Raw genomic sequence first — 19997 nt, forward strand, 5'->3', positions numbered from 1 at the left:
ATGGCCTGAGTGGTGAGAATCTTTGATGTATGCTGCTTTCCTTCGACAGTGTTTCATGTGGATTTGCTCAACAGCGACTGGCCCTGATTAACCAATGGCCCGATTAACTGGAATTCACTGAAATGGTGTTTTGGGCCAAGACTCTTAGATACTGTCTGACCTGCTGAGTTCCTCCAGCATCTTGTGCACGGTGCTCGTGTCAGTCGCCATGATATTCACAGACCTGACCTTCCTGCTTGCCAGCTGTGAACTGAGATGACTCAAGGAATTAAAACCATATTGTTGCCTTTTTTGTGAGAGGCTTCAAGGTTATCCAATTCAAAATAAAGCCGAAGCCGTGGAGAGTGGCGTTTGAGAAATGTTAATGTGCATAGGAGGTTGGTCTCCTTCCAAACCAGCAAACAGTTAGGGTGCAGCCAGCAGTGAAGAAGGTAAATGGTACATTGTGCTTCGCTGCAAGAGGTTTCAAGTGAAAGCGTCAGCCCATCTTGTGATAATCTCACAGGCGACCACAACAGGGGACTTGCAAAAGTCACAAAAGCTGCACGTACTGAGAGTCTGAAAATGCGAAATGTACTCAGCAGGTGAGGCATCAAAGTCACGTTTACTGCCCTTTGCACAGGTGCAATGAAAAACTCACTTGAAGCAGCATCGCAGGCACAGAGTATCAGATAAGCAGCTTTCACAAGAAAACCTAAACTAAACATAAATTATATACAGCTTTAACAAGAAAGCAGAATAACAACAGTCTATGTTTGTGCAAGTGGCTACGGTGTAGCTAAACTCTAGCGACCGGGGGTTTCCAAAAATGAAATGGTTGAAAGGAAGAATGTGGTGGTGTGGGACTTTAGACTTCTGTATTTCCTGCCCAATGGTAGTGGCAAGAAGATGGCATGGCCCAGGAAAGTGAAATGGTTAACAATTTTGGTTTGGGATACTTCAACAGAGTTATAGTATTGTTTACAATTTTGGTCTCTTTATCTCAGAATGAGAATCAGAAAAAGGCCTGTGGAAACGAAGTAATTGAATTATAATTAAAAAGGAGATAGATTTTTTTTTAAACATAGAAGTTTTCATGGGGAAGGAGTGGGTTTATCATTTTAAGCTATGGATGGTAGAGCTGCTGCCATTGTTCTATCCTCTAAAGGTCACTGGACTAGTAATTCAGAAGGAAGTGATATTAATTCAGATCCTACCACAGATAGTTGGGGAACTTAATTCCAGACATTTAATTAATTTTAAAAGCAGCATCACTTTTGATGACAGCGAAGCTACCAGGTCATCATGAAATTCCATCTGGTTCATGAACATCTTTTCAGAAAAAGGAATCTGATCCTGTCCTAGTGGAGATGAGGCTGTCACAGATTGATTGTTCGTTGCTCTCTCGTTGTTCCAACGTACTGTGTATGGACAGTAAGCACTTGCACATCTAGCAATGCCCACACCCCATGAAGAAATAAGAAAGTTACTTGTGACGTCAGCCTGAAGCTGGGAAAGGCGTTATCGTTGAGAAAACCTTTCTGTTGCATCTAACCTGCAGCCGCTGGAAAAAACAGTTTTGAATTATTTTTCAGCTTTTAGTTCTGATATTTATTTCTTTTTCATCACTGGTGAGACAGAGGTGGTCGAGTCTTTCACAATGAATCTTCTCTGCTGAGGGCAACCGGATCTTCTTCATTGTCTTTGATGCATCTTAGTACGAGTGACTACATCTACCTGACCAGTGTTTGCCATCTTGGCTGCTACATACCCCTGAGTTGTTAACCCTGTATTCCCTCCTTCACCAAGGCTGCTTGCATCAAGGTTTGATCTCTCTGGGTCTTTACTCAGTGGAGTTCAGAAGGTTGAGGGGCATCCTTTGAATCCAAACTGTTACAGAAAGGCTTGGGCAGAGTGGCCATTGAGAGGATGTTTCCATTAGTAGGAGAATCTAGCATCCTGAGGACACAGTCCCAGAACAAAGGGACATCCCTTTAAAACTGAGATGAGGAAGAATTTCTTTAGCCACAAGGTGGTGAATTTGTGGTATTTGTTGCCACAGATGCTATGGAGGCCAAGTTATTGGGTGTATTTAAGGCAGAGAAAATTCTGATTGGTAAATGAGTTGAGGGCTACAGGGAGAAGGCATAGAATAGCAATGGAAAGGAATGATGGAGCATGCTTGATGGGCTGAATGGCCTAATTCTGCTTCTCTATCTTAAAGTTCAATCACCTGATCTAGGTCTCCTGAAAACCAAATCAATGCCTGGCAAAGGGTCTTTGACCTGACACAGTAACTGTAAATGGAAATTTAAAAATTATTTTTAATCATAGTTTTCAAAATAATAAAGGTCTTGATAAAGTAAGTAATGAGAATCTGTGGAAAACAGATGGAAGCCAGTGTGCAAAGGGACCATGAGTGAGTTGAGAGAATTGTTTTTGCAGCGCAAGTTGCTATTATCTGGAATGTGTTGTCTGAAAGAGTACTGGAAACAGATAGCAATGGTGTTCAGAAGGAAGTTTGTTAAATACTTAATGAAAAATATGCTGAACACTTGCAGAACAGGCAGGGTAACAGGAGTAATTGAATGTTCTTCCAGAGAGCTGGTATAGCTCAAAGGAACCAATGTCCTCTTCCTATGCTCTGCTGCTCCATGATTCTGTCATCTCTGCTGGCTTGTCCTACAGTTTTCCAAGCCAAAAACACTTGCTTCTCTTCTTAAAGGTCTCCTGTTGTTTTCTTATTTATTTTATTTCACTTAGCAATACAGTGCCCTTCCAGCCAACCCACAACCCCTATTAACTGTAGTCAAATCACTGGGTAATTTACAATGACCAATTAACCTACCCTATGGGAGGAAGCCAGTACTGGAGAAAATCCACGGAGAGAGTACGTACAGAGATTCCATTCAGAATGGCGCCGGAATTGAACTCCGAACTCTGAAACTCCCCGAGCTGTGATGGTGTCACGCTACACTACCATGGTAACTGATTGTTCTCTCCCTGTGGACAATCCTTTTAGCCCAGCTCTTTTGTCAACTTCCTTCACATTTTGAAGTTAGGTGTTCAGAAATAAGCCCTTCAGCCTATAACAGGGGTCAGCAACCTTTACCACTGAAAGAGCCACTTGGACCCGTTTCCCACAGAAAAGAAAACACTGGGAGCTGCAAAACCCGTTTGACATTTAAAATGAAATAACACTGCATACAACGTTTTGTTTTGCCTTTATGCTATATATAAACAAACTATAATGTGTTGCATTTATGAAATTGATGAACTCCTGCAGAGAAAACAAAATTACATTTCTGCATGCAACAAAAACATTTTGAACTCCGAAAAAAAGACGTTGGGTTGAAGGTTACTTTTAAGTAAAATACTCAACGTCTATTTGAGTCCTTCTTGTATTTATGAAAAACGCCAAACTTAAATTTGCCGCCAGCAGCAAACCAAAAATAACGGCAGCCAGCTGTCAACCTGAAAAATAAAAGGACTATTTCACTGAACAATGAAAACATATGAATATACGTAAAATAATAGGCAATTAAAATATTTATCATACTTGGTCAGGTTGACTCACACCTGACAATGCAGTCGTATTCAGTAGGGATGGATCAATGCTTAGGGGAGTGACCGGGAAGGATAATGTGTTTTTTTCCTCTCTGAACTCACAGAAGCGTTTCCCAAACGATGTTTGCATTGCGATGATTGCAGAATGTAAATACTCCGAGTTTATCATGTCGTGACCTTGTTTGAACTCTCTCAAATTGGGGAAGTGAGACAATGTGCCTTTCTGTAAATCTCTGGCAAGCACTGTCAACTTGCGCTCGAATGCCAAAACATCCTCCAACATGTGCAGGGCTGTACGTCCTTACCCCTGAAGAGCTGTGTTCAGCGTGTTCAGGTGCGCTGTCATGTCTACCATGAAGTGTAGCTTTTCCAGCCACTCTGGCTGTTCCAGCTCAGGAAAGGTGAGCCCTTTGCTGCCCAGGAAAGTTTTCACTTCTTCCAGACACGCGACAAAGCGTTTCAGCACCTTCCCTCTGGACAGCCAGCGATGAAAACACGTTGTAGCGGTGTGCTAAACACAGTCAGTAAACTGCAGTCAAAGATAGCTTTATTCGAACTAAACAGCCTTGCTTTTAAGCCTCCCTCAACCCGCCCCCCATGGGCGCGGATGCTGCAAAAGACACGTACTCACAAACCCATGTAGGCTATCTCCCTTAGCCTGAACGCTGGCTAATTGTGAGCCGGTTCAGATGTGTCAGGAAATGGGTCGCCACAACGTCTTAATTAGATTGTACAAGATCACCATAATCTTCAAATTTAGAATTACATTTCAAAAACTAACAAACTAACATAAAATACATTTTAATTAAATACTGACCAATTATTTCCCAAAGCAACAGGGAGCCGCAGCACAGACGTAAAAGAGCCACATGTGGCTCCGGAGCCGCGGGTTGCCGACCCCCGGCCTATAAGGTACTGTATATACTGAGAGAGCGAGAGAGAAGAGCCAGTGGATGCTGAAATCTGGAGGAACTCAGCAGGTCAGGCAGAAACTATAGCAGGAAACAGACATTGTGGGTCGACCCCCTTCATCTGAACTAATCCTATTGACCAGGACTTGGCCTGGAGCATATTATGTTGGCTGTACCCTATTAACCTGTTGTACTGTTCAGTAGCATGGTGTCTTACCTTGAACAATGCCTCTCTGGGGTGTTTTGATACATGTTCATTTGTGAAATGAGTTATATGATGCATGGTGTTGTTTCTTAATACTCACAAGAACAGGAGAGAACTTGGCAGGAGCTAAGGTAGATTAAAAACTGTCAATGTGGGGAGCCAGAATACTGATCATGCGTATCTTTGTCCCGAGCAAAGGCGTACATCGTGATCCTGTCTGAGAAATATCTCAGAGTGATTGGAAGGCCCTTGGTGGGAGAAGTCGTCTGTGGTGGGACCATAAACATTGAGTGAGATTGAAGGAATAAGACCTTGACTAAAGACAAGGGACTCAGGGGTAATGATCTTTATATTATTGGCAAACTAATTGACATTGGGTTAATTAACTAAAGAAGCTGAAGGGATGATATGGAGAGGAAAAGAGTAGGAAATAGATAACAAAAAAGGATTTTAATCTTATGAATAATAGGACTAGTTTATGGCGAAGGGGGGAGAGTGAATGCAGTATTTCTGTAACGAGCCTCATGAAAAGGTTGAATAATACTCAGAAATTGTTCTTTATGCACCAGCAGCAAAAGGAAAACTAACAATTGTAATTTCATTAAGCCAGCTGAGAGAAATATACAAAGTGAAACAGAGCAGGAGGATAGGTTGATTTTCTAGCCTTTATAGAGACATCACTGCAAAGTGGTCAGAACTGTAGTGATTATGAGAAAAATGAACAAATGGTACAGGTAGTAGTGTTAGTAATGAAAGAATAAATCATTTTTACTCTATTCAGAAAGGTAAGCAGCTAGAAAAGACTGTGGCAGACTGGAAGAATTAAGACTCTGGTAGGATTTCTGTTTTGTGCCTACCCATCCACATCAGAATTAGAATCAGGATCAGGTTTAAAATCGCTGGCAAATGTCATGAAATTTGAAGTTTCGCAGCAGAAGTACATTGCAATACATGGTAATAAAAACTATGTTGTGAGAAGTACATATAAAAAAGAAAATTAAATAAGTAGTGTAAAAAAGAGGGATAAATACAGAGGTAGTGTTCATTGGCTCATTGTCCATCCAAAAATCTGATGGTGGAGGGGAAAAAGCTGTTCCTGAAACATTGTGCATCTTCAGGTCCTGTACCTCCTCTGTGATAGTAGCAATGCCTGGATGCTGGGGAGGCTAGTGCCCATGATGGAAATGGCTGAGTTTACAACTTTTTGCAGCTTTTTCCGATTCTGTGCAATGGCCCCTCCATACCAGACGGTGACGCAGCCAGTTAGAATCCTCTCCACAATATATCTGTAGAAATTTGCAAGTGCCTTTGGTGACGTGCTAAGTCTCCTCAAACTCCTAATGAAATATAGGTGCTGACGTGCCTCCTTTGTAATTATATCCCAGGATATGTTGAGCCCAGGATAGGTTTCGACTACGTCAATAAGATATAGGAGGGGAATTAGGCCATTTGGCCCATCGTCTGCTCCGCTATTTCATCACAGCTTATCCAGTTTTCCTCTCAGCCCCATATCTCTTCATGTCATGACCCATCAGGAATCTAAAGAGAATCTTGAGCGACGTTGACACTCAAGAACTTGAAGCTCACCCTGTCCACTTCTATTCCTAGATGAGAGCTGGTGTGTGTTCCCTCTACTTCCCCTTCCTGAAGTCCACAATCAATTTCTTGGTTTTACTGACGTTGAGTGCAAAGTTGTTGCTGAAATGCCACTCAACCAGCTGATCTGTCTCGCTCCTGTACACCTTCTCATCATCGTCTGAAATTCTGGCAACAATAGTTGTGTCTTCGGCAAATTTATAGTTGATGTTTGAGCTGTGCCCGGCTACAAAATTGTGGGTGTGGGGAGAGCAGAGCAGTGGCTCCATAGTTTCAGTGCCAACACGGTAATCCCACAATGTACTAACCATTACTGTACTGGGAGGAAACTAGAGCACCCGGAGGAAACCCACGCAGTTACAGAGGGGAACGTGCAAACTCATTACAGGTAGCAGTGAGAAATGAACCACGATGGCTGTGCTGTAACACATTGTACTAACCACCACACTACACTCTTGTGCATTGTACACTAAACTACACTCTTGCTGTTTATACTTTTTATAACAAATGTTGGTATATGAAGGTGGGTATCAAGAATTGTAGATTAACCAAACGTAAACAGATTTTAAGCAGTGTAGATTCAAAGATTAAATGACAAAGTATTAAGAATTAAGCTCCTCTGCAGCTATATAGGACCCTGGTCAGACCCCACTTGGAGTACTGTGCTCAGTTCTGGTCGTCTCACTACAGGAAGGACGTGGAAACCATAGAAAGGGTGCAGAGGAGATTTACAAGGATGTTGCCTGGATTGGGGAGCATGCCTTATGAGAATAGGTTGAGTGAACTTGGCCTTTTTCCCTTGGAGCAATGGAGGATGAGAAGTGACCTCATAGAGGTGTGTGAGGTGACTAGAGGCATTGATAGTCAGAGGCTTTTTCCCAGGGCTGAAATGACTAGCACAAGAGGGCACAAGTTTTAAGGTGCTTGGAAGCAGGTACAGAGGAGATATTTTTTTTATGCAGAGAATGGTGAGTGCGTGGAATGGGCTGCCAGTGACAGTGGTGGAGGCGGATACGATAGGGTCTTTTAGCACACTCCTGGACAGGTACATGGAGCTCAGAAAAATAGAGAGCTATGGGTAACCCTAGGTAAGTTCTCAGGTAAGGACATGTTCGACGCAGCATTTTGGGCCGAAGGGCCTGTATTGTGCTGTAGGTTTTCAGTTTCTAGACCCAGTAACTGGGTACACCTGAAATAAATGGATTTCAGTTTTGGCAAAATGACTTAATCTATTTTGGACTAAAATAGGATGAAACAAGGAATATCTCAAAGCTAGTAACCTACAAGAATTGGAACTACAAAGAGAATTGGGAGTCCATGCTCATAGATTATTAAAATGTCATGGACACGGGTGCTGATGGAACTCTGGCCTTCAGGACCTGTTGTGTTACAAAGCAAGGAGGGGGAAGCTTTGGTACAGTTTTATGAAACTCTATTTTGTAGAGGCCTACAGTGTTCTTCCTTTCTGGAAGGCTCTATTGGCATTGGAGGAAGTGCACTGTAGAATGAAGCTTGGAGTTCGATTATGAGGGTAACTTGTACAGTACTGTGCTGCAGTCTGAGGAAGATATATATATATAGCTAGGATGCCTAAGACTTCTGCACAGTTACTGTATTTGTCAATGTGGAGTAGAGAGTGAGTTTGTAAATCTAGGGAGAGTAAGGGATGTTGAGAATGGTGAGAGTGGGGTGCCATGGGGAGGGCTGAGGGAACAGGTGTGAGGAGGAGGCATGTCGAGGCAGGGGATGGTGCAGATGCAGACACACCCAGCCCTGAGACACCAGGCAAGGTCATTTGATTCCAAACAATAGGTTTATTGATCATTACAGAATGTCTCAGTGGTGCTTCCTGCTCCCTCTCCTCTCCCTTCCCCTTTTCCCAATCATGATTCCCCTCTTCCTGCCCCCTTCCCACTCTCAGTCCACAACAGAGACCCAGATCAGAATCAGGTTTATCATCACTTACATATGTCATGAAATTTGTGGGTTTTTTGCAGTAGCAGTACAGTGCAGTACATAAGATTACTACAGTACTCTGCAAAATTCTTGGGCACCCTAGCTATGTATATATGTGCCTAAGACTATTGCACAGAACTTGAGACATTAATGTTATACCCTAAGATTTATTCCCTGAGGAGCCGATGCATCTAGCTCCCCAGGATAAGTATGTGATCAGAACTCTGGTACAGTGGGATGCCACTATCACACTGAAATCCTCACCCTCGGTACAGTTGAAGCACGGCAGCTGATGTACGTTGTGTATCCCAGAAAGCCACTGCTTACTGTCTGAGGAAAGGAAGACTTTATCTCTGTGAGTTGGGAGTAACAGAGATGGCAAGCACAGAGTGAAGGATTTCATTCCTATGATAGTCTGACACCCAGCGTGAATATAGAGCTTGATGCCAATCATGAGGGTTATCATTTCTTGGATATCCAACTGCTGTGCAGACGTGGGAAGAAATTTCTTATTGTCATAGATTTATACAGTTGGGAAACAGGCCCTTTGGCCTAACTGGTCCATGCTGACCAGGGTGCTCTATCCAAGCTAATCCCATTTGCCTGTGTTTGGCCCAAAGCCTTCTAAACCTTTCTAATCCATGTAGCTCTCCAACTGTCTTTTAAAACTTGTTATTGTACCTCTCCCAACTACTTCCTGTAGCAGCTCATTCCACATTGATACCTCTCCGTGTGTAAAAAAAAAGAACTTAGTCCCTCAAGTTCCTCTTAAATCTTTCTCCTTTCACCTTAAGCCTTTGCCCTTTAGTTTTTGATTCCTCAGCTCTGGGAAATAAAGGACTCACCCTGTATACAGCCACCAGAATGTTATACCTTTGCAGGATCACCTCTCAGTCTCCTATGCTTAAAGGAATGAAGTCCTAGCCTGTCCAACCTGTCCCTCCAGTTCTGGAAGTGTCCTTGTAAACCTTTTCCGCATTCTTTCCTGTTTAAGAACATTGTTACTGTGAGAGGGAGACCAAAACTGAACACAATACTCCAAGTGTGGCCTCACCAGCATCCTGTACAGCTGCACCATGACTTTACGACTTTTGTACTCGGTGTCTTGATTGATGAAAGTCTTCTTCACCACCCTGTGACTTCATATTCATTGAACCTTTCACTTTTACTCCAAGGCCCTTCTATTCTACAACAGTCCACGGGTGAAAGTCGTTCCTGGATTTGATTTTCTAAATGTGTGACTTTATTGTTAGGCTGTGTTCCATAGAGGGCTAGTGTTACAATACGGCAACAATGAATATAGAATTGAGACAGGTTTTTTATAACCAAATTAAACATTTATTTAAACTCAGCTCAACAACAAATGAAAAGTAAACAAATTATTAACTTAACCGGAAGTTAACTGCTATATGGCAACTCGAACAGATCTTAAAGCGATAAATGCAAACACAGTTCTTAAAGCGATAAATGTAAAAGTCCAAGTGATTTAGACAGTCAATTCGGAGAGACTTCCCTGAAGTAACAAATTCCTCAAAGATGTGACGTTACTGCTGATCCCAGTTGAAATATGCCTTGCCCGAAGGATTTACAACGAAGGAAAGAAAAACGGCTTAAAAGGAACTGACCTTTCCCTTGGCAAATAACACTGCCCCAATCCTTGCTGTTCTTATAGCAGGGATTATCTCAGATGCAGGTTACTATCTCTTTGAACAAGGATTCAATAAGGTCGACCCCATATTTTTGCCAATGACACCAACTTTTCTCAATCCTTCGGGTCTCCGTACTTCCATAAATCTTCACTCTTCAACTGGACTAAATTGGCAGTGTTTGGTGAAACTGCTGGCAATAATCTTTGAAACTTAAGGTAGATAGTAAAACTCCACTTTAAAACAAAACTGCATCATGAGATGAATATGCAGCATAACGGAGTCACTGACGAATTAAACAATGAACTGACCTGCGTCACAGCAAGGCTTTCCCATTTTATACCTGTTGGAAAAGGCCATCACATGACCTCTCACTGATGGGAAAATTACATCATGTGACCTTACACTGGTGGGAAATTACATCACCCCACCATCACAAGACCATTACATCATGCTCACCAGATACTCAATTACATCATGATCATAAGACAGTCACAAGATACCCACAGAGTATATAACACTAGCTTTCAGGAGGTGAAGGCTTATCTCTCCTCCCTGTCCTCTTCACCCATCTGTACGCTGCATTTTGCACAGAGAGTCCCAGGGCTGCTGAATCTCCGTGGATTGTGGAATACGTTGCCTGGATCAATCAAGGATTATAGAATCACACAGAATAGAAATAGGCCCTTCAGCCATACTGTTGAAAAAAAACTTAAGACTTACAGTGATGATTAGTGAGGCACAGAGAGATCTGTATTTACTGACAAGTGCCTTTATTGTTAGAACTAGTAAGTATGTGAATTCATACACTAAATACCTTGTGTGCACACTCGCTAGGTATCCCCGACTCTCCTGAATAGTTAAAGAATAACAAAGGTATTACCCAGGCAAGGGAGTTTACACTGGCCAGGCGTTCCTCGTTGTCCTGATACCAGCACACATGAAGCATCAACCTTTATATTCATTCCTTATCAATTCAATATCGTATTCCTGTGTCATTGGCTACAAGTCATGTGTCTGTCCTTTAACACCTTGTTATTGGCTCTGCTCCAAGCCAGCATTCATTTATTGCCCTCTTACCATCAAGTGACAGTCGATAATTTTACAGGATCACAAGACAAAGGTGCAGAAGTAGGCCATTCAAGTCTGCTCCACCATGAGCCGAACTATTCTCCCATCTAGTTCCAATTTCCGGCTTTTTCCCCAAATCCCTTGATACCCTGACTAATTAGATGCCTATCAATCTCCTCCTTAAACACCCTCAATGATTGGGCCTCCACAGCTGTATGTGGCAACAAATTCCATAAATCCATGACCCTCTGGCTAAAAAAAAATTCTTCTCATCTGTTTTAAATGGGTACCCTCTAATTCTAAGACTGTGGCCTCTTGTCCTGGACTCACCCACCAAGGGAAACAGCTTTTCCACATCTACTCTGTCCAATCCTTTCAACGTTCAAAATGTTTCTATGAGATCCCCTCTCATTCTTCTATACTCTAATGAATACAGTCCAAGAGCCGACAAACGTTCCTTATATGTTAGCCCCTGCATTTCAGGAATCATCCTCATAAATCTCTGAACTCTCTCCAACATCAGTACATCCCTTCTAAGATAGAGGGCCCAAAACTGCACACAGTATTCCAAATGGGGTCTCACCAGTGCCCCATAGAGCCTCATCAACACCTCCTTACACTTATACACTATTCCTCTTGAAATGAATGCCAACATTGTATTTGCTTTCCTTACTGCCTATCCAACCTGGCGGTTAACCTTTAGGGTATCCTGCATGAGGACGCCCAAGTCCCTTTGCACTTCCGATTTTTGAATTTTCTCCCCATCTAAATAATAATCTGCCCGATTGTTTCTTCTTCCAAAATGTACAACTGTACATTTCTCAACATTGTATCTAATCTGCCATTTCTTTGCCCACTCTCCTAAATTGACCAAGTCTCTCTGCAACCTTTCCATTTCCTCAACATTTTCTGTTCCTCCACCTATCTTGGTGTCATCCGCAAACTTAGCCACAAAACCATTTAATCCATAGTCTAAATTGTCGATATACAGCGTAAAAAGAAAAGGCCCCAACACCAACCCCTGCGGAACACCACTAGTAACCGGCAACCTGTATTCCCACTCTTTGCTTTCTGCCTATCCACCAATGCTCCACCCATTCCAATATCCTTCCTGTAATTCCATGGGCTCTCATTTTATGCCTCTTATGTGGCACCTTATCAAAGGCCTTTTGAAAATCCAAATACACAACATTCACAGCCTCTCCCTTGTCAACCTTATTTGAGATTACCTCAAAAAATTCCAATAGGTTGGTGAGGCAGGATCTTCCCTTCATGAAACCATGCTGGCTTGGGCCTATCTTGTCATGCACCTCAAGGTAATTCATAACCTCATCCTTGAGGATCGACTCCAATAACTTTCCAACTACCAATGTCAGACTAATAGGTCTGTAATTTTCTTTTTGCTGCCTCTCTCCTTTCTTAAACAACGGAACTACATTTGCGACCTTCCAGTCCTCCGGAACCGTGCCAGAGTTTACTGATTTCTGGAAGATTATTTCCAATGCCTCCATAATCTCCAAAGCCACCTCCTTCAGAACCCGTGGATGCACTTCATCCGGTCTGGGGGACTTATCTATTAGTCCATTTAGCTTCTCAAGCACTTTCGCTCTAATAATCTTGACTGTACCTAATTCTATTCTCTGGGACCGCTGGTTATCAGGTATGTTGCTAATGTCTTCCACTGTGAAGACTGATGCAAAATACTCATTTAGTTCCTCTGCCATCTCTTTGTTACCCATTATAATTTCTCCAGCATCCTTTTCAATCGGTCCTATATCTACCCATGTCACTCTTTTACTCTTCATATATTAAAAAAAACTCTTAGTGTCCTTTTTTACGTTAATTGCCAATTTCCTTTCATAATTCATCTTTTCTTTCCTAATGACTTTCTTAGTTTCCTTCTGTAAATTTTTAAAATTTGTTCAGTCCTCAGTTTTCCCACTGATTTTTGCTTCCTTGTACGCTGCCTCTTTTGTTTTTAATTTAGCCTTAACTTCTCTTGTTAGCCACATTTGTGTCATTTTTCCTTTTATGACTTTCTTTTTTCTTGGAATATATTTTTCCTGCACTCTCCTTATTTCTTGTAGGAATTTCATCCAATTCTGCTCTACTGTCCCTCCATTTAGATTACTTTTCCAATCAACTTGGGCCAGTTCCTCTCTCATACCACTATAATTTCCTTTGTTCCACTGAAATATTGATACACCTGATACCAGCTTCTCCTTTTCAAATTTGAAAAAATTTATGGCTCTTTATTCTCAATCAGCAGTAAGCTCGAATCACTTCAGGCAAGCATCTACCCCAACATTCACAAACCTGCATGTTATAGCCAACCAAAGAACATCTCACAAATAACTTCTTATTTGGAAGTGATTTCCAGTTCAGCAGATTACCTGAAGTATTGTGTTTTCTTTAAAACATTAATCAAGCTCACAAAATGGAGATTAGAGTGTCTTCACAAAATGGCAGCTTCCATTCCCAAGCATGTGGCAAGAACAAAGGCAATTTGTCTGTCTGCTTCCACTGTCCGTGATTCATTTGAATTCACTGATTTGTAAACTCATTCTTTCTGGCCAACAATACCAACCACCCGGCACCCATTCACAGTAATCTTACACAGATTTCATTTCATTTTCCCACACTCACATGAAGTCCCCCCAGATTCTACCATCCACCTTTCTACCTGGGACAGCTTGCTGGGGCCAGTTAAAATATGAGTGCAAAAGGAAATGCAATAAGAGACCACTCCAAGGTAGTTCAAAGTTCAAAATAACTTTATTATCAAAGTGGATGTATGTCACCATATACAACTCTGAGATTCATTTTCTTGTGGGTATACTGAGTAAGTCCATAATAGAATAATAACCATCATAGAATCAATGAAAGACTGCACCATCTTGGGTATTCAACCAATGTTCAAAACACAACAAACTGTTCAAATACAAAAAGACAGAAATAATAATAATTAATAAATAAGCAATAAATATCTCATTGGTGGGGAGGGCTTTACCCATGATGGACTGGGCAGTATCCGTTACTTTTAGAGTTTTCAATTCAAGGACATTGGTTTTTCCATACATGCAGCCAGTTAAGATATTCTCCACCACATACAGTATCTATAGATAGCTGGCCAGTGGTGTAGTGGTATCACTGGACTTCGAGGCAAATGGTCCAGAGTTTGAATCTGACTGGCCTCTTGCACACTTTCCATCTTTGCTGGGTTGAGCATCGAGCTAGCACTGTAAGGCACATTGGAGCAGATCCAAGTTGCTTCTCAAGCAGGAATTGATATGTTTCATCACCAACCTCTCAAAACACTTTATCAATGTGGATATAAGTGCGACTGGATGGTCGTCACTGAGGCAGGTCGCCACACTCTTCTTAGGTACGGTATAGGTGAGGCCTGCTTGATGCAGGTGGGTACCTCAGACTGCCAAAGTGAACACTCCAGCCAGTTGATCAGCACAGGTCTGTGGTACTTGGCCAAGAGCTCTGTCTGGCCTGATGCTTTTCGTGGGTTCACCCTCCAGAAAGCTGCTTGCATGTTGGCCACAGAGACTGAAATCACAGGATCATTGGGGGCTGTGTGAGTTCATGATGGTTAAAGCTAGCATAGAAAGCATGATGGTAGAGCAAGGGGTGGTACACATGGCAATGAACTCAACTTTGACTTCACCCCATGGAGTCGCAGGAGAGAGTGTCCAACCTGGCCTGAGGTCAGCAAAGCTGCTTTATAAATGCATGCTGCTTCTCTCCTTGAATTAACCACTGTCCATTGCGAAGACAAACACTAAATCTTTGTTTTTTTTTAAATTTTGCAGGAAGATCCGCAAGTTACTTACTTCTTTTGAATGGAGGCGGAGTGGGAGATGGCTCCAAGCACAGATCTTCATTGAGCAGCATGCCCTGGACCATGCAAGAGGCCCAAAGTCTACCATCACCAATGAGCCCTTTGTCATTGAAGATTAATGTCACCTCCTTATACTTCATACTGACCACGATGCTTTTATCCAGTGGAAGAGGAACATTATTTGTTTATTTCTATATAAAACAAGTATTTCAAATGGCCTTCACCTTTACAACGTGAATTTGGATTGGCTGACCGAGTTGAGTCTGAGGCCAAATGATGTTTGTTAGTAATCCACCCTCCCCTTTGTTTACTGTGCTGACCTCAGTAGGAGAAGAAATCCTTTCATTTATAAGAAAGACTTTCACAACTACGGGACATCCTGTGGGTCATTAAGGTGAAGAAGTAATTTTTGAGGTCACCTCACTTACAATGTAGGGGAATGAAGTGGCCAAATTATGCCAGCAAGATTCCACAGTCATCATTGAAATAAATGGCGATTATTTCAGCTGTTTCTTTTTTAATATTGAGTATAGACGTAAATAAGGATGAAGAAACCCACTGTGAAACCAATTTAAGTTTAAAGAAAGAGGAGTAGAATTGATTCTGGCCAGTAAAGGTGAGAATTTGGGTCCAGGTGGAGCAGTCCTATCTCTGGTGTGCTCTCCACACTATAGTTAAATGATTCTAACACAGTTTTGCAGTCTTTGGATGTCAGACTCTGAATCTTGCCTGCACTATCCTAAATTTCTGAGAGTGAGTTCCTACCCTCACAGTTTTGGGGCATCGCTTACAGCCGGTGACTTCCCCAATTCCTTCCTTCCTGTATGAGCCCAGGAGGAGATCACAGCTGAAATCCAATGAAGGGTCCTCCAGAAATATTAAATTGATTCCTCTTTCCCCATACAGCTGCTGTTAACTTCCTAGACAAGCAGTGCGGATTGCTAATTCTTCAAAAGGAAAGATCCTATTTCCTTTTTGCCTACTGGGCGGCACACTGAGGCAGTGAATAGCGCAGTTGCCTCACACCTTGAGCGACCTGTCAGAGTGCAGTTTGCATGTTCTTCCTGTGACCCCAGGTGCCCTTATTTTCTCCCCCATCCCAAAGATACATGGTTTAGGAGGTTAAATAAACACTCTGAGTTGCCCCTAATGCATTGGTGAATGGTAGAATCTGGAGGTAGTTAATGTGAATGCAGAGAGAATAAAATAGAATTGGTGTAAATGCGTGCTTAACAGCTGGTGCTGATTCAGTTTGTTGAGGGGTCCATTTCTGCTTTGTATGACTCTGGTTTTTGTCCTCTTCTCTAGAAGGTGCAAGCTTGCAAGAATAGTCTTTTTCAGGGGTCAGATGATTGCATGTGGCTTATGTGAATGGCCCAGTGAACACAGAGTGATGGGGAACAATTGGAAGCCTGAACTCACACCTTCACTTGCCATACAAACACGCGCACTTTCTGACTGCTGACCAGTGTGGGCTGGGACCTTGGCTGGTTATTGCCTGGATTCCAGTCCAGGGCGTGGAAGACGTCAGAAACACTCTGAGGAGATTTAGGCAATTTAGACATATAACATCCCCACCCCACACCAAAAAAAACTATTGGTCTGGAGTCAAAATTATTAGTTTGATAGGGATGGGACGAGAAATAAAACAATTAATAAAATTGTACCTGTTAGCCACCTTGTTCAGTGTCTGTACTTTACAGACTTGATGCCTAGTAAACCTAGTAAACCTTCAATCTGATAATGAAACTGGTAAGGAGGAAGGAATAGAGTTGTACAGCATAGAAGCAAGTTGTTTGACCCACAAGATCTATGCCAGTCCATTGCGCCAATCTATGGTGATGCCACTGGCCTGCATTAATTCCATATCCCACTATGTCAAAGGGTTCTCAGCCTGGGGTCCACAGCCCCTCAGTTAATGATAGGGGTCTGTGGCATAAAAACCGCTGGGAACCCTTGCTCTATGCGCTTATCATTTTGAGAACTTGCCACTTTCTCTGGAAGCTCCACAACCTGTGCACGCCATAATGCTGTATGTTATCTCCATGCCCTGCCTGACCAGCTCCCTGGTCTTTCACCACAGTATGGCTGCTCTCTGTATCAAACTGCTTCTGAATTTCTTCCATTCCTTGGGGCCTGGCCTGCATCTTACCATTTTAGCTGTGCCTTCTTTCTAGCCATTCTCTGAATCCAAGTGCCTTGGAGCCCCAAAGGAGGCCATTTGGCCCATTATACTTCTGCCAGGACTTTGAAAGAGTTACCCAGTTTGCTCTTTCCTCACAGCCTTCCAGACAAACATTCTTCAAAAAATTAGCCATTCCAATTTTGGAATTTATAACTATATCCAAGGAGTGTGGGTTACAAGCACCATAAAACTCCCTTTTGCTTCTTCTGCTAATTGGCTTAAACCATTGACCCACCTGTGGACCTACTGAAGGTAAATGGATGAGGATTGGTACACGGGTGGATGAAGAGTCTGCTCCTCTGCGCGATGACTCACCTTCCAGTGGATAGTTTCTCCTTTTTCACTCGCATCTGCCTCTTCGTTAATCTTTTCCAGTTTGCTTTGACAAGCGCCTGCTGGATCAGACTCCAGTTGTACTGGGCAACTTCTGGCATGTGCCTGCAAGATCTGAATGCTGGACTGGATCCAGTCAGGAGGCGGGAATTGCCAAGTTCAGCTCCCTCTTCCTTCTGTGCTATTGCTGTCTAACATCAGCACCCTGTTTGCTGAAGGACCCCAATAACTTACATTTCAATTACCTTGTGGCGACCCATTTCCTGGCGTATCCGAACCGACTCACAATTAGATAGCCTACGGGGGTTTGCGAGCACAGAGCTTTGGAGCCTCTTCGCCATGGGGGGCCGGTTGACAGAGGCTTAAAAGTGAGGCTGAAGTTTTCGAATAAAGTTTTTTCCTTCGACTGCAGTTACCGACTCCGTGTCGTAATTTTAGCGCTGCGTGTAGCACACCGCTACAATTGGTGTCCCCGACGGTCCAAACGATTTTTGGACCAGAAATTACCGACGCCGCCTCTGTTGATGCGGTTTCGTTGAAACTGCCGGGTTTCTGGACACAGCGCCCGGACCTATGGTTCCAGCAAGCCGAAGCCCAATTCCACGTTCGCCAGATCACCTCAGAAGACACCCGCTACTACTACGTGGTGAGCTCCCTCGACCAGGACACAGCGGCCCAGGTCGCGGAGTTCGTACAGTCTCCCCCAGCGGACGACAAGTACACGGAATTCAAAGCCCTGCTCATAAGGACTTTCAGACTCTCATGGCGTGAGCGAGCTGCCCGTTTACTGCACCTGGATGGCTTGGGAGACAGACCTCCATCGGCTTTAATGAATGAGATGTTGTCTCTGGCCGACGGACACACACCCTGCCTCATGTTTGAGCAGGCATACCTGGAGCAGCTGCCCGAGGACATACGCCTGCTGCTGTCCGATGCAGATTTCAGTGACCCCCGGAAGGTGGCAGCCCGGGCGGACTTGCTGTGGAACGCCAAGAAGGTGAGTGGGGCGTCCGTCGCACAGATCTCCCAGCCACGCTCCCGGCAGCAAACCAGTCCAGGCCCGGCCGCAGAGCCCGCCAACCCCCGGCCCAATGAACACTGGTGCTTCTACCACCAGCGGTGGGGCACAGAAGCCCGCCGTTGTTGCCCGCCCTGCAAGTTCCCGGGAAACGCCAGGGCCAGCCGCCGCTGATGGCTACGGCGGCTGGCCATCGGGATAGCCTCCTGTATGTGTGGGATAGAAGGTCGGGACGCCGGTTTTTGGTCGATACTGGGGCTGAGATCAGCGTTTTACCTCCGACGAGTTACGACACCCGCAGCAGGGCACCGGGTCCCCCCCTGCGGGCTGTGAATGGCAGCACAGTAAGGACCTATGGCACCCGTCAGGTGCAGCTACAGTTCAGCTCCAGCCAGTTCACGTGGGACTTCACACTGGCCGCCGTAGCCCAACCGCTTCTGGGTGCAGATTTTTTGCGGGCTCACAGCCTACTGGTCGACCTGCCCAGGAAGAGACTGGTACACGCCGAGACCTTTCAGACGTTCTCCATGGGTGCAGCCCAGTTGCCAGCCCCTCACCTCGGCTCCATCACGCTGTCCGGCAACGACTTCACCAGGGTCCTGGCGGAGTTCCCATCGGTTCTGGCACCGCAGTTCACAGCGGCCATGCCCAGGCACGGCGTACAGCACCACATCCCGACCCAGGGACCACCCCTCCATGCCCGTGCTCGGCGGCTTCCCCCGGACAAGCTCCGACTGGCGAAGGAGGAGTTCCAGAGGATGGAGGAATTGGGGATCATCCGGCGGTCCAACAGCCCATGGGCCTCCCCCCTGCACATGGTGCCCAAAGCGACGGGGGGCTGGAGACCGTGCGGCGACTACCGCAGGCTGAACGAGGCTACCACACCGGACCGCTACCCTGTGCCGCACATTCAGGACTTTGCGGCAAACCTGCTCGGCGCACGGATCTTCTCCAAGGTAGATCTCGTCCGGGGATACCATCAAATCCCGATGCATCCTGACGACGTCCCCAAAACGGCTCTCATCACCCCTTTCGGCCTTTTCGAGTTCCTCCGCATGCCGTTCGGCCTGAAGAATGCCGCACAGACGTTCCAGTGGTTAATGGACGCGGTGGGACGGGACCTGGACTTCGCGTTCATCTATTTGGATGACATCCTCATAGCCAGCGGCAGTCGTCAGGAGCATCTGTCCCACCTCCATCAACTCTGCGCCCGACTGAGTGAGTACAGTCTTACAATCAACCCCGCCAAATGCCAGTTCGGACTCGATACCATTGACTTCCTGGGCCACAGGATTACTAAAGACGGGGCAACCCCTCTGCCCGCTAAGGTAGATGTGGTCCGCCACTTCCCCCGACCCACCACGATCAAAGGCCTTCAGGAATTCGTAGGTATGGTCAATTTCTACCGCCGCTTCCTCCCTTCAGCTGCCCGGATCATGCGCCCCCTGTTCGCCCTGATGTCGGGTCCGAGCAAGGACATTACCTGGGACGAGGAGTCCGCCGCCGCTTTCATTCAAACGAAGGAAGCTTTGGCGGTCGCCGCAATGCTAGTACCTCCCTGAATGGACACCCCTACCGCCCTCACAGTGGACGCATCCAACACGGCAGTCGGTGGGGTGCTGGAGCAGCTCATCGCAGGTCGCTGGCAACCCCTGACGTTTTTCAGCAAACACCTGCGAC

At 44.6% G+C, this 19997-nt stretch overlaps 1 protein-coding gene across 1 annotated transcript in view; it reads left to right on the top strand.

Annotated features, from left to right (window-relative positions):
- Positions 1-15286, top strand: part of mta1 (metastasis associated 1) — a 147833-nt gene extending 132547 nt beyond the window's left edge. Inside the window, exon 19 of the mRNA XM_059953203.1 lies at positions 14753-15286. Within this exon, the coding sequence (XP_059809186.1) occupies positions 14753-14782 (30 nt within the window). The 3' untranslated portion in view covers positions 14783-15286. The remainder of the gene's footprint in view (positions 1-14752) is intronic.
- Positions 15287-19997: the final 4711 nt, after the last annotated feature.

The sequence above is a fragment of the Hypanus sabinus genome, chromosome 2, assembly GCF_030144855.1.
Source record: "Hypanus sabinus isolate sHypSab1 chromosome 2, sHypSab1.hap1, whole genome shotgun sequence".
In the NCBI taxonomy this organism is placed as follows: domain Eukaryota; kingdom Metazoa; phylum Chordata; class Chondrichthyes; order Myliobatiformes; family Dasyatidae; genus Hypanus; species Hypanus sabinus.